General features: G+C 42.3%; 1 protein-coding gene across 2 annotated transcripts in view; it reads right to left on the bottom strand.

Moving 5' to 3' along the window:
- Positions 1-3,076: 3,076 nt before the first annotated feature.
- The window catches only part of TMEM241 (transmembrane protein 241), a 60,198-nt gene continuing 49,933 nt past the window's right edge, over positions 3,077-13,341 (bottom strand). The window contains exons 14-15 of one of the 2 annotated variants that reach the window (XM_050891054.1): positions 7,207-7,271; positions 3,077-3,762 (exon numbers count right to left, since the gene is read on the bottom strand). In XM_050891054.1, the coding sequence (XP_050747011.1) occupies positions 3,702-3,762; positions 7,207-7,271 (126 nt within the window). In that variant the 3' untranslated portion in view covers positions 3,077-3,701. The remainder of the gene's footprint in view (positions 3,763-7,206; positions 7,272-13,341) is intronic. The other variant, XM_050891055.1, reaches the window with a different exon arrangement.

Raw genomic sequence — 13,341 nt, 5'->3', positions numbered from 1 at the left:
CCAGCACACTCCGATTTCTCTCTCTAGTCCCATGTGCTGATGGCCCAAGAACTGGGGAGCCTTCAGACGGTAAGTTCCTTAAATGACGGATACTGATAAAACCAGAGGTTCTTCTACCAGCTGAGCTACAGACCCATTGCTTTGCATTCAGGCATTAATTGGTGTCATTGCATCTTTGCAATGTAAAGGAACTCCTCCTTCCTCAGAGCTGTATTTTGTTGCTTTGTATCTTTGACTGACTGGAAAAAAGGTCAATTAGATATAAATAATCCACCCTTGCGTATTCCTTCTCTAAATTACTGAACATAACTGTTCACTAGTCTTGCAAGTCTTAAGCTTGAACTTCCGAGGTTTCCTGCTTTGAAGATCATTAAGACAACCCTGAAGTGTGTTTTTTACCATGCAGTATCCCTCCTTCTGAAGCAGGGCTGAATTAAAGATCAGGCCGCTGCTTCCTCAGGAAATCATAAGGTTTGCTCTGCCCCATTCCCTCCAGTCGCCAGCCTCTGCAAGCGGCCAGTACGTGCCTGTCCTCCTCCCCACGCTTCCCTTCTGCTGTAATCGCCTCCCCGCCTGGGGCTGTTTGCTGCCATGACCAGGGAGCCCAACCGGCACCTCTGTCTCTTCTCCCCTGGGTGCCACTGGTGGGAATGCACCCCTTCCCAAGAGCAGCAGGGGGAAGCCAGGGTCTTCCCATAGGTGCCCTCCCATGGCTCGCCTGTAGGTTTGTATCGCACGCCTGCTCTGAACTGCCAGCTGAGACGTCATCTTAGGGCTGCAGCTCACCGTTTCCAGGCTGACATCCCCACCCTAGCACTCGTGCGTTGACGAAGGCATCGCTTGTTGCAACAGCCAGAAACCCTCCAAGGGGCTCTCTCTCCACAACCTCTTCCCCTACAGCAGGGCTAACCGTCCGTCAGCTCGCTGCTGGCAACGCTTGAGCAGCCCTTTGCTCACAGGCACTCCCACAGGGGCGGCCGCCACACCAGACCCCGGCTCTGCTGTCACCTCTGCCACGGCCTGAGGAAGAAGGAAGCCAACCCTTGCCTTTAGCAGCTTGAGACAACTCTGAATACGCCAAGTCCGATTTTGAAGGCCCTGGAGCTCCATTTCCACCCTACTTCAAGTCTTCAGCAAGACTGACGAGCCTCGTGCTGGTCCGCAGGAGTCATCCTCACTGGAAGCAGGTCAGGTCGGTTCAGAGGGTGCTGCTTCTTCCCAGCCATGTTTGACAGAGGAGCCCAACTCCACTGTTAACTCTGCTTCCTTGATTTGCTTGTGTGGCAATCAATTTAAACCTGCAGTATTTTACTTACTTACATCAAGCAGAGTGTTAGAAACGCAAGCACATTGCGCTAAGGCACAAAAATGAAAGCAAACAGCTCAGTGTTGTTTAACAGGCATGAAGTTAAAGAAAAAGGTAGTGGACTTACTATGCAGGGAGAAACTAATTCAGCAGCTGCAGAGACTGAATTCCCCCAGAGCCCAGACAACGTAATGCCTGTTGCAGCCCAACAACCTTCCTGCAGCCGCCCTAAGCATGCCCTCTGCAATTAAAATGTTACAGCAACCCTGGCTGCTGATTTGGCCACTGGCTTTCCACTGAGACCACCAGCAAGAAAGCAAATGGGTGTTCTGGGGTTTGGTACATTGCTATGAACAGCACAGACAAGAGAGAGGAAGAAAAAAATTCAGACTGCAGCCTACCCTTGAAAGTTATGCAAGAAGAGAGGTACACGATAAGCTTTTCCCACAGCAAAGGTTCCAGCTACGATTGCAAAACCTCGGCTATCGCACAGGAACTCTTTCATGAGGTCTCCTAGGGTCACTAGTCACTTCAAAATCAGCAGAAGGGTGGCACGGCAAGGATCCTACCATATTGCCACGACTGGCTGGCAGAGCTAGTTGTCTGGGGAAAAGCCAGCATGCTGCAGCCATCACTCCCAGCACTGTCTGAATTTACAGACTGGAAGGCCCTGAGGGTCCATGGCTGGCTGTGTCTTGGCTCACTGGGCATGCCATGTGGCTCATGTTGGTTTCGGGACTAGTGCTCAAGTTCAAGCAACATGTTTCTTTCATGCTTGTCCCTCTCTCCCCCTTTCTTCCCAAACCTGAGTTTTACCACCTGGCAAGAAAATGGCTCACTCCAAACTCAAGCCAGAGCGTGACCCAACATACATGGACAACATGCCAGTATAAACAGACCCTTTGCGATTAATTGGGATAAGCTTCGGTACAATACAGGTCATAGTACTTCTCTGAATTCTCTTTTTTAAACTACAGCATTTTTTTCTGAAAACCAACTAATCTTTACCTAAAACTCACCAGTCATAGAAATTGACTGCAATCCTTTGTAAAATTTACCTTCTTTGCTAAACTATGGTGTTTTATTTGAAGTTAAAATGTAGCCATTCTTTAAAACCCAGCTAGTGGAATTTGTTAGATTGAAGCAGATATGCCTCCACTAACTGTAGCCTCCTAAAAGCCATGTGTCTTGTCTAGACTAGTCACCTAGTTTCCATCTACAGAGAGATAAGCACTTCCAGAGGGTCTTTCAGTCATATTAACACAGCAATCTATTCAAGAAGAATCATCTCTGTGAGGGCACCCCTCTCCATCCATTGACTATGAAGGAAACTTTGTCAACTTAGATTAAGGGACTACACTTCAGATATCTAATGTCATGTGAGACAAGTCCCTCTCCTCAATGAAGATTTGTTATCAAGCTCCTTTTACCATGTAGACCTGCCCCACAATATTATCAACCCATCATTTAATATTACTTTCACATAGATTGCTTTCCCAGGCACTAATATATCAAGACTAATTTCTAACAGCCATTAAGCAACCAGAAATGAAATTATTTTAAGAACTCTTGAGATGAATTGCCTTCTTACACTCTTTATGACATTCATTCAAGGTTCATAATCTTTGTTGCCTCTTACAATAATCTAAGAGACAAACCACTGCTGGGAACAGTATGTGTCCCTCCACCCCCTCCAGCTGACAAAAATTTGCAGAGTTCAAGAGAAATCTCAGAGAATGGGAGAGAAAAAAATACACAAAGAGCAATCACTACAGATATTGAGATTTATTGCTGATTTCCCCATTCTGCAAAGCTGTCAAACCGCCGCAGTTCCAGAAGGGGATTATCTCCAGAAGCCCCATGGCCTCAGTCACCATGCCAGTTCAGATGACGTGACAAGAGACCTGTGTGCGGCAGCTTGCTGCTTGCAGAACAGTTGGAGACAAAATCCATCCTTCCTGATCCTGAATTGATGGCAGGATCTGAGCTCTGACACTTTTTGGTACAACCCGCTGCCAGCTTCCAACAAAAAAACTGGGGGCATCCAGTGGGGAATGCTGCTTTTCCTGAGTTCAGTTCCCTGTGCAAGAATCTGCTACTGAGAGGTTCTCACACAGAGCCATCAGCATGAGACAGTGCAGTTTTTCCTTTACCACATCAATCAGAAATAGTTTGTCTTGTGCTTTGACGCAAAGGCTCCTAACCATCCTGCCAATTATGCTGCTCTCTTACCAGCACTATTAATAGCATAGGTTTTTTTCCTTAATAAAAAAACAATAGGTCTCTTTCCTCATGTTTGGTTGCACTTCTTCATTCCTGCTGCCGCATTTTATTCATGATAGGGTCTCTAGGCTGCAAGTCAGCTCTTTTCCAGCTGGTGAGATCTGGTTCCTCTTTATGTGCCTGTCCTTTCAGTGTAAACAAGCAAAGCTTCTCCAACTCCACTGATCACAAGGCTGTAAACAAAGTATAACACAAATTTAGCATCAGGCAAGTCCCTCTACTTGATACAATGCCAAAAAGCACAACATTAAGAGAAAGGTATTATTTTGTCTAAACAGATTTCAACCTAGAGACAATAACCCAGGTGAGTTTTTCATTCGTCTTGCTAAGAAAAGGCTGAAACCAGAAATGTCTTATTTAACTGATCACATCAGAAACTACCCTTCCTATATTTTAGGGCTGCTGGTATTCACACGAAAATACACAGACAGAAATCTAGACAGAGAAGGTTGCACCTAGTTACAAGAATAGCTGCACACCCATACACTAGCAAGAATAGGAAAGGAAGGCAAGAGAGTTTGAACCTCATTAGGTTAATGACTCCCCCTTGCAACTTCTGTTTGTGTTCTGTCCCGAAAACTTGCCACCTGACAAAAGTCAGGAGGAGATGTAAAGCCTGGGTTTTGGGGACTGAGGAAATGGGGAAATAGAATTTTGCTCTGGGGAGATCCCACTGGCGTAGTGAAGCCGGTAGAAATTCCCGTGTTTGTTTCTCTTTGTGAGGAACCTGGTGAAAGAACCTGCCCCAGCCAAAACGGCACGTGTGCCGAAGCGCTTCCTTCCTGTGCTGCTCACAGCGCAGTGGTGGCACTAATGCTTCTCTCCAAGACTCAGGCTAGAAGCAGGGCTCCAAATTAGGATGCATGGTTTTACAAACAAAATCATTCACTGAAATAAGCTATCAACCCACTCAATCCGTGCAATAGTTAATAATCCCCAAGTCTCCTCTGCTATCTATCATAGCTGACAGGAATATGGTAGGATAACGACTCTTCTCCCCTTTTACAACAGTGCAAAGCTAAGTGTACTGACCTTGCATCTTAGCCTCATGGCTTAGTTAGCTTATGAAACAAAAAAGCTTCTTAATGAACTTTATAAACAAAACAAACTTCTGTTAAGTTCATTTGTAAGAGGGCTTTTTTTTTTTTCTTGGGGAAAAAAAAGCATGTAAAGCTGAAGGATCTCTGGTCTTTAATAGCATTACATTCACTTAAATCTTAGCTTTGGTGAGCCGTTTTAAAAATCACATAATTGCCCTTGTTCCAGAGAGGAACAAACATTGTATAACAACAGTACAATATCTTACAATTACACAGTAAACAGCCCTGGAAAGTAGGTGCTACAGACAGTCTGTAGACAGTCCACTGTGGAGACAGAATACCTTTGGGTGTGGAATTACCAACAAGGAGCAAAGGGCTGCGAAGGCTGCAAGCTTTTCAAAAAGATCTAAAACACGTAAGTCTGTTCGCCCGTAATCACTAACAACCTCTGAGCACTTTTCTCTGCAGAGGGTTAACCCCCATGTCTTGCCTGGATTTCAGCTCCAGTTATAAACATACCCTCTGCATTAATTCCTTTGGAAGCTAAGGTTGGATAATGTATTCTTTATCCTAAAGAAAAAAATCCACTGCATATAGGAAGACCTAAACCCAACAGAACCTTAGAAATTACTCTTTTTTTTTTTTTCATTTCTATAGATGTGTTGTTTTCTATAACATTTTTAACAGAGACTTTAAAAAAGAAACCTATCTCTGATGTATCATTCTAAAAATTAGACTGGCAATTCTGTCCAAAAGATAGTAAACTGCACAGCCCTGTTCTGTCAAAAGGTGCCTGCATCTAAATTGTTCTTTAATATCTTATGCCCTACATCAGAGAAGAAGAATCCCTTTCTGAAGGATTTGAAATCTCAGGTATCCACGTGCCCATGCAATCCAGATTACTAGGCCAATAGAAACCACCGTTATAACTTCAAGATGAAGCAGAGAAAAAACCATGGCTAAACGCCAACCCTTGATTTACCTTCAATTTACCATCTGGCAAATCCTCCAGCTTCTGTTTATTGTGGGTTGACAGCTAACTGCATTTGCCCGTCACTCAGAAATTAACATATGATATCGTCCATGACAACACTGGAGCAACACTAAAAAACTCAGTGATTAACGATCTCATGAGTGCTTTGCAGCTGCTATCGTCTGACAAACTATTTCCAGAGCTTTGCTGATAAGCCAAGGCACTGCTGATGCACAAGCAGTAACAGAACTCAAATAAATAAATAATAAATAAATTGTTATCTTTTTGAATTATGACAATCAAAGTGTAACAGTGGCCCAAGGGCTAAAGCAAAGTTTCTTTTAAAGATACAGATGTGTTCATCATTTCTATTACTTTCAGTGCATATAGGGCATGTAGTACGTGTGCAATTATATGGGTCCATGTGCTTACATTAACAAAGGTACACATGATTTTTTAGTATACGTGTCAGTGAATACATACATATTATAAAAGCCTACCTCTGGCATGCACATGATAGACCTGCACAAACACATGTAAAACATGGTGAAGAGCAGCAAGTTAATGGTCTAGAATAGGAGTGTTGTAGGTGCATTGATACTAGTTTAGCCTCTTACACACATAGGCCACATAAATGTATTCCTAAAGCTAAAAAAAATACACATGACTTATTTTAGTATTTGAGATTACATGTGCCTAACATACATACGGGGATGCATGTTCACACATATGTATGTGGGGCTCATTTAAACCGAGATTCTCCTTCCTGTAACTTCTTTATCACACCTGGAAAAAGAATATGCTAATTCCATTCAGTGCAGAGCTGAATCTTTAGGATAGCGATCAAACTGTAAGGAAAAAAAAGGAAGCTTAAAGCTTTTCAAAAGTAAGCAGATTTTTATTTCCAATAACAAATCCGTCCTCAGAGATACATGCCTAACCCCATATTTAGTTGTTATTTGCATGGCAGAACCATGTAGGAGCATCAGCCATGGGCTAGGATTCCCTTTCACTGGGTGCTATACAAACACAGACCAAAAACATTGTCTTTGACCAAAGGAGTTTGCACCCCAATGCTACCTAAAAAATTCAGGTTAGGTGATTCGCAATGTGCGGCCACACATTGCAAAATCCAGATACAGCTTTGGAAAAAGTTTATTATCATTATTTTTCTACTGTTTTCATTTTATGCATTCACAGTACACACTGTGTTAGGGAAACCTGAATGCACTCTGTTGGTTAAAAAGATGCTGCCACCAAACCATGACTCCTGTGTTTTATTTCCAATTCCACCACTAATTTATAGCGTGACTTTGAATGGGTCATTTATTTGCCTATTGCATCCATTTGTCTAGCTGTAAAACATGCTGAGTGAATTGTGGTCAGGCTTAATGTCCAAAATGTCCATTTTCTCCCACAGAGGCAGAAGAAACACTCTTCTATTTGTATGACTGTACTGCATCCATCATTGCACACCTGGTTCTCCTTACATGCAAAATATTACTGGCACTAATAGAACTTGACATTTTAAAAGTATTTCCATACGAAGCACTGTGTGGAAATTCATTTTTACTGCTAAGAAAAAAGCTCACGTAGGCACTTACCAAGAAATTGTTAGTATGTTGGCAGTCATGACAAAGAAGAACGGTGATAAGCTAGCAGTGATAACCTGTTAAATTGAAAGGAAAAAAAACCCAACACTTTGTGAACTTGTGATATCACAAATGAAAACTGAAATACTTTTGCTGAAATTAAATTTCTGCATGTGCAGTCGCATTTTTTTTCTTTTCTTTTTTTTTCTTTGTTTTCTTAACCATTAGATGCAGTACCTAAAATAGATAGTCAATGGACAGGAGAAACCCAATTAGTCTATGCTAAACAGTGTGACATTGCTAAACATGGAGCTTCCACTCCTGCCCAACCTTCCTCCCCATGTAAGTACAGAGACTACATACAGGCACCTCCTTTCCCCTCTGGCCAGTGGGAGGAGGCAGGCCAGAAACAGCAGAAAAAGACCCAACAAACAGGGACACAAGAGCTGAGCAGCCAGCTTAGGGCAGGAACCTGACTGTGGGGTATCACTGGGAAAGCACATGCAAAACATGCTGCTCATTAGGCTGGGAAACCGATGGAGAAAACAGTATGACCGTCACGCATCGCAGTTCAATTTTGACTCCTACAGAACCTGGGACACAGCAGAGGCAGGGCAGGGAACCAGAGCAGAGGGTCCCTTATCACACATCCCAGCTGGCCTGGCCTGGAAACCTGCTAGCTTTTATTTGCTGACAGCAGACTGAGGAGAGCAGTCAGATCCCGGGCTTGAAAAGCCTTGTATTTCTGAGGAGAATGAGAGCTTGAAATGTGTTTGTGGGTGTAGAAAAGCCAAAAAAAAAAAAGGAATAGGGTATGGGGTAAAGAAAAACAACGCAACTTCAGTAGGTTTATATTACAAATGTCTCATTACACCAAGGTGTCCTGGGCAGAGAAGCTAGGGGCAAATGACTTCATATTTTCATAGTACTGATCCCAGAAACAGCTAGATCCCGACATACAATGGTTTGTAACAGATCCCTGCCTCAACAGCTACGGAGCTACCACATCTGCAGCCTGTGCGCAGTTTTGGACATTTTGTTGCCAGATGGATAATGTAAAATGGAAAGAGTTCAGAGAACAGTGACAGAGTCATTAGATGGAGGGATTGATTTTCAGTCAACAGTTAGAATAAGCAATGCCTGTGGGAAAGGAAGACTTGGTAGTGATTTACAAATACTTGGGAAACACAAGCACTGAGGAACGAAAGGAAATATTTAGGATAATACAAAATTGCCCAAGGAAAAAGATGAAATTAAGAAACAAAACATTTAAACAATTATCAGCTAAGATTTCCTAATCGTTGTTTGTCTAGTTGACTCCCCGGGGAGACAGCAGAAACTTCATTCCGTAATCTATTACTTGTTAAAACACTACTACATGTGCAGTAGGGAAGCAAATGCCATTTTCGAGTACACTCTGTGCACCAGAGCTTGCACTAATAGTTTGTTAGTCAATACCCACTACATTTGTTATGGTCGCATTTTAAAAGGCAGGGTTCTGAATCTGCCTGGAGTGTAATCAGTGCGGGATCACGAGCAGCAGCGGATGAAGAAGAGATGGTTGTACGTCACTTCTCCAGCCCCACTCTAAAAGTTAGCTGGAGAGGGGACAAAAATCTAAAGCTAGCAATGAGACCATGCAACGGCAGTAAGCACCACACAGGAGCAGTGGTGCTCAATGGGGACTACACAGTGAGTGCTTCCTCTGGCCTGTTTGGGGATGTTCTCTACTTTAGGGAGACTCAGGCATGCAGATGTTTTTTTTCTTCCTAGACATTACCATAAATCACACCCTGACTGTTCTCCATTTGCCTATAGCACAGGCACCTTGCAGAGGGAATGAGGCAAGAGATGGACTTGATTCAGGAAGGGTACCACAGGACTGCAGATCCACTCCATTCCTGCACAGCAATCAAATTGCTGGTATCAATACAACCACAAACATACCTCCTGATACGAACTATTCATTCATCTGACAAGTATTTGCACACTGCTTACCACAGTAGTGTACAACATGAGCAATGCTGTAAAGCTCGAAGCTAACAGAAAAAGTGAGCTCCCACTCCAGGGGAAAATCAAGGATATGTATCAGCTCTACCCCTACAGCCTTGTATGTATACATACAAGCAAACATACGACTAAATAGATGCACCCAAAAGAGACTGACAGAGGAGAAGGACAAGTCACAGAGTTATTCTTCAAAACTCACGAAGATGATATTGCAACTGTCCACATTCAGGTCACACCTTGGCCCGTCTCACAGTCATTTGCAGCCAGAGAGAGCTGACACCCGCTCCAAACAGTGGAAGTTAACCATTCAGGAGCTGAATCTTTCATGCACTTTACCTTAATACAGCTCCTAGGCTGGATATCCATCAGTTCAAATGCAGCACTCTGACCTACAAGGAACTATTTCTCATTTACATGAGTGTGAATGATTGTAGAATTAACTGCACTGAGCTTATCTTAGGCTGATGCTAATTTATTACATAAAAACATACAACATTTTTACAAGGGCATGTAGTGATAGGACAAGGGGTAATGGCTTTAAACTGAAAGAGGGTAGATTTAGATTAGATATTTGGAAGAAGTTCTTCACTGTGAGGGTGGTGAGGCACTGGAACAGGTTGCCCAGAAAGGCTGTGGATGCCCCATCCCTGGAAGTGTTCAAGGCCAGGCTGGATGGGGCTTTGAGCAACCTGGTCCAGTGGAAGGTGTCCCTGCCCATGGCAGGGTAGTTGGAACTAGATGATCTTTAAGGTCCCTTCCAACCCACACCGTTCTATGATTCATTCTATGAATATTCATTACTGAGCATGTAAACAGGAACTAATGAAGGATGGCAGCTGTGGTATCTACAGAGCATTCTTTTCTTTAAGCTGTTCTCCTGAAAGAAACTGAAGTGCTGTATTTGAGAAGTGACACAAGTTAAAGTTGTGTCACCCACTCCCTTGTAGAGTCCTGTTTATTAGAGACTTGAGAAGAGGCCAACAGCAGAGAAACAGGCATTTAAGAACCCTCCGAAAACAGGCCTTATCAAAAACAATACACCATTCTATTGCGATCATCCCAAACCTCTGCAAAAATGCAGGCTGTAGCCTTTTGGACTATTACAGTAGAACACTGTTGTATTTTTGAAAAGTTATGTAAGAGTCTCTCAGTGCCAAAGAGAAACAAAATGTGGGTTGGAAGAGCACATGAAGTAAGTGTGTGTAAGGAAAAAACCCAAAACAAAACAAAAGGAAAACACATTGCTAAAATGTCCACCTTTGATTGTTTATCTAAAAGAGGAATATATTTAAAAATGAAAAACAAGTTTTCAGGGAAGCTAACCACATAATTTGTTCCAGGGGAAGAATCTAAAGTCTAGGGACATAGTTCAGAAGGTAATTTTCCTTTAAGTACATTTCAGCATTTTCCGAAGTGTTTTAAGTGCACATTCAGTTTTTAAAAAAACCACCTACATTGATGTTCTGAATGTCCTTTAAAAAAACCAAAACCACAACACGCTAAGTGCAGTAATTTCTCTTTCTTCATTTTAAAGGTCACAGTTGTCCTCCTAGGCATTCAGATGCCTTAGGAAAAGGAATAAGCTTGCAAGACAAAAGAAAGCAAGTAAAAGGGCAAACTGAAGTTAATGATTTCCAAATATATTTTGGTCCTGAATCTTTAAAACTAGGAGTTGGAAAGGAAAATTTTAATTAGCTATAACCAGCATATTTTGAACAAAGGTCTCCAAGATTTTGACATACAGTCACTGATTCTACCAAATGATACAGACTGGATGGTTGAACCCCAACAATTTCAGAAACAGGAATAGCTCCGTGGACTCTGCCTACTTACTTGCTTAAAGGAAATGTGACCAGGCAGTACTGCAAAAGCTATTTTTAAAAGCATTCATACCGTGAACATTTCTACAAAATTCTGACATAGCTTTCAGTGATTAGGAAAAATATCCAAGTGTAGCATCATTTAACAAAACATTTCCATGTGAGCTGAATTCGTTCCTGAGAAATCATTTCAAACCCTTCCTTCCACCAAAAAAAAAAAAAAAAGGAAAAAAGATTGTTTCTTAAAATAAATCACTCTAAATTTAATGCGTCACTTCATTGTATCGTGGAAACAAGATCCATTTAAAGGAACACTTTATTAACACCTATTTGCCTTGATCTCAAGTATTTCTATAGTTCTAATCACTGAGTTATTTACAAGTGATTTTATAAATAAACAAAAACCTTGGCATTTCAGACTGTGTTTGTTATCTCAATCAAAAACAGTTCTAGCTCTTTACAATGTGTATCAGCATTGAAGGAAATAAGTGTATCCTTGTGATGGATACTTACCTGGGACTAGGTCTGTGCATAAGATGAGAGTGGGGTGATCTCCACTGCTGGAGGACACAACTTGCAGAAATTCATCAGCCCGGCCCAACTTACCCTAGATGAAACAGCTTCTACGGTAATGCAGATAGCCTGCTTGAGCTAGGACTGCAGATCCCACCAGGAAGGAGAAGAAAGAAGATTAGAGCAGCATCACCTCAAGCACAGGGAGAATGCTGCAGGACTGCTGGGACAAAGATTGGGCCTGAACAGTTAGATAATGAAACAGAACAGATAGGACTTCTTTACATAAATACTCTAGTACAGGGAGTGAACAAGAACCAGGAGAGAAAACAGAGGGCAATCCAGCCCTGTGGCTGGATTGTGCCACAGAGAAGGGTCTTAAAACAGCAGCCCTTTTACAAGCTTGTACCAGAAGTGGGGTTGGACCCACCTAGAAAGGGTGGGACAGCAGAGAAATTGACTCATCCGTCACCTTACAACGTGGTCCCTAAAGAGGGAAACAAAGCTTGTGAGATCCCTGCTCCAGTTTCTGAATAGGAGCGACATATTTCAAGGAGATTCAGTGCTGGGAAAGACCTGCTTATTGTAAACACCGAAACAGAAACAGATGAGGCTGAACTCATTGTACCTAGTGACCACAGACATGCGAAAGCTCTAGGGTTTGTGCATCAGGGAAATCATGACCATCAAAGGTAACTAATCAGAAGTTGATAAGACATGAACTATGGTGAAGCTTTAAGGAAGGATCATGAGGAATCACTCAGGAGGAAAAAAGTCTCTGTCTCCTCAGTGGTGAAATGCCTGTCTGAAAGGCTGAGCTTTGGGTACTGGTACACCACAGCCTGGCAAAGCAGAGGGATGTGGTCTTAACCCAAAAGAACTGGGACAGTCAGAGGTTTCAAACTTCTTGGTTAGAAGAGATTCCCAGATTCAGTTTCCCCCAAAAAGGGTGAAAACTTCCGGCATTCCCATCATTCTGGGAACCAAAGACAGGCCCGGATGCCATACAATATCCTGCACACTGCTTACATCGTCATTTACATTTAACAAGCTGCTCTGAAGGACGACAGTGCCCAACTTCAGTATTCAAAGAGAAGGGAGTCAATTCCACAGGTCCAGAGTTTGCTCCTTATCAGGATGAATTACCGGCAACAAGAAAAACGACAGCATTGTTGAAGTGCTGGGTAACAGACTAAGATTCATAAAGCAGAAATATCCTAATGTATGGAAGAACTTGTCACACAGTAGGGACAAAACTAGCACATAAAATCACCCTTGCACAGGCAAAAAGGAGGCATAGGAGAGAATGTGCTCTCATGCATCTGCCTTTGTAAATTTGCTTTAGTGATTCATGAGTGGCAGAAGGCACTATCACCACTAGCTTTAAAGAGTTCCCAAGGAACTTTTTCCCAAAGACAGACCACTACACAACTCATGACATGATGATCCCCTCCTTTCTCCTAATCACATTATGCTCAGACAAGAAAAAATGTTCAGAAGAGAAAGCAAAATTTGTTTCATAAAATTTGTTCGAAAAAAATTAGAAAAAAAATTGAAATTCATTTATAATTAGAAATTAATTTAGTTTTATAGATAACAAAATAAAGACTGTTTGGAGAATTCTTTGCTGAAGGATCTTAAGAACAGGCAAGATGACTGCTGAGCCAGCTTCCCTATTAGATCTATTTCTTGACCACACAACATCAGAAAATTCTGGTAAGTCTGACATGTGGCTTGAAGACAGGAGTTGGCATCCTAAGGGTTCCCAGTCCTTGACAAAGCAGAAACTTGGATCCCGGGAGAT

This window comes from Gymnogyps californianus, chromosome 2, assembly GCF_018139145.2.
Source record: "Gymnogyps californianus isolate 813 chromosome 2, ASM1813914v2, whole genome shotgun sequence".
In the NCBI taxonomy this organism is placed as follows: domain Eukaryota; kingdom Metazoa; phylum Chordata; class Aves; order Accipitriformes; family Cathartidae; genus Gymnogyps; species Gymnogyps californianus.
Note: the sequence above shows the minus strand (reverse complement) of the source record. Positions and strands in the feature narration are given on the sequence as shown.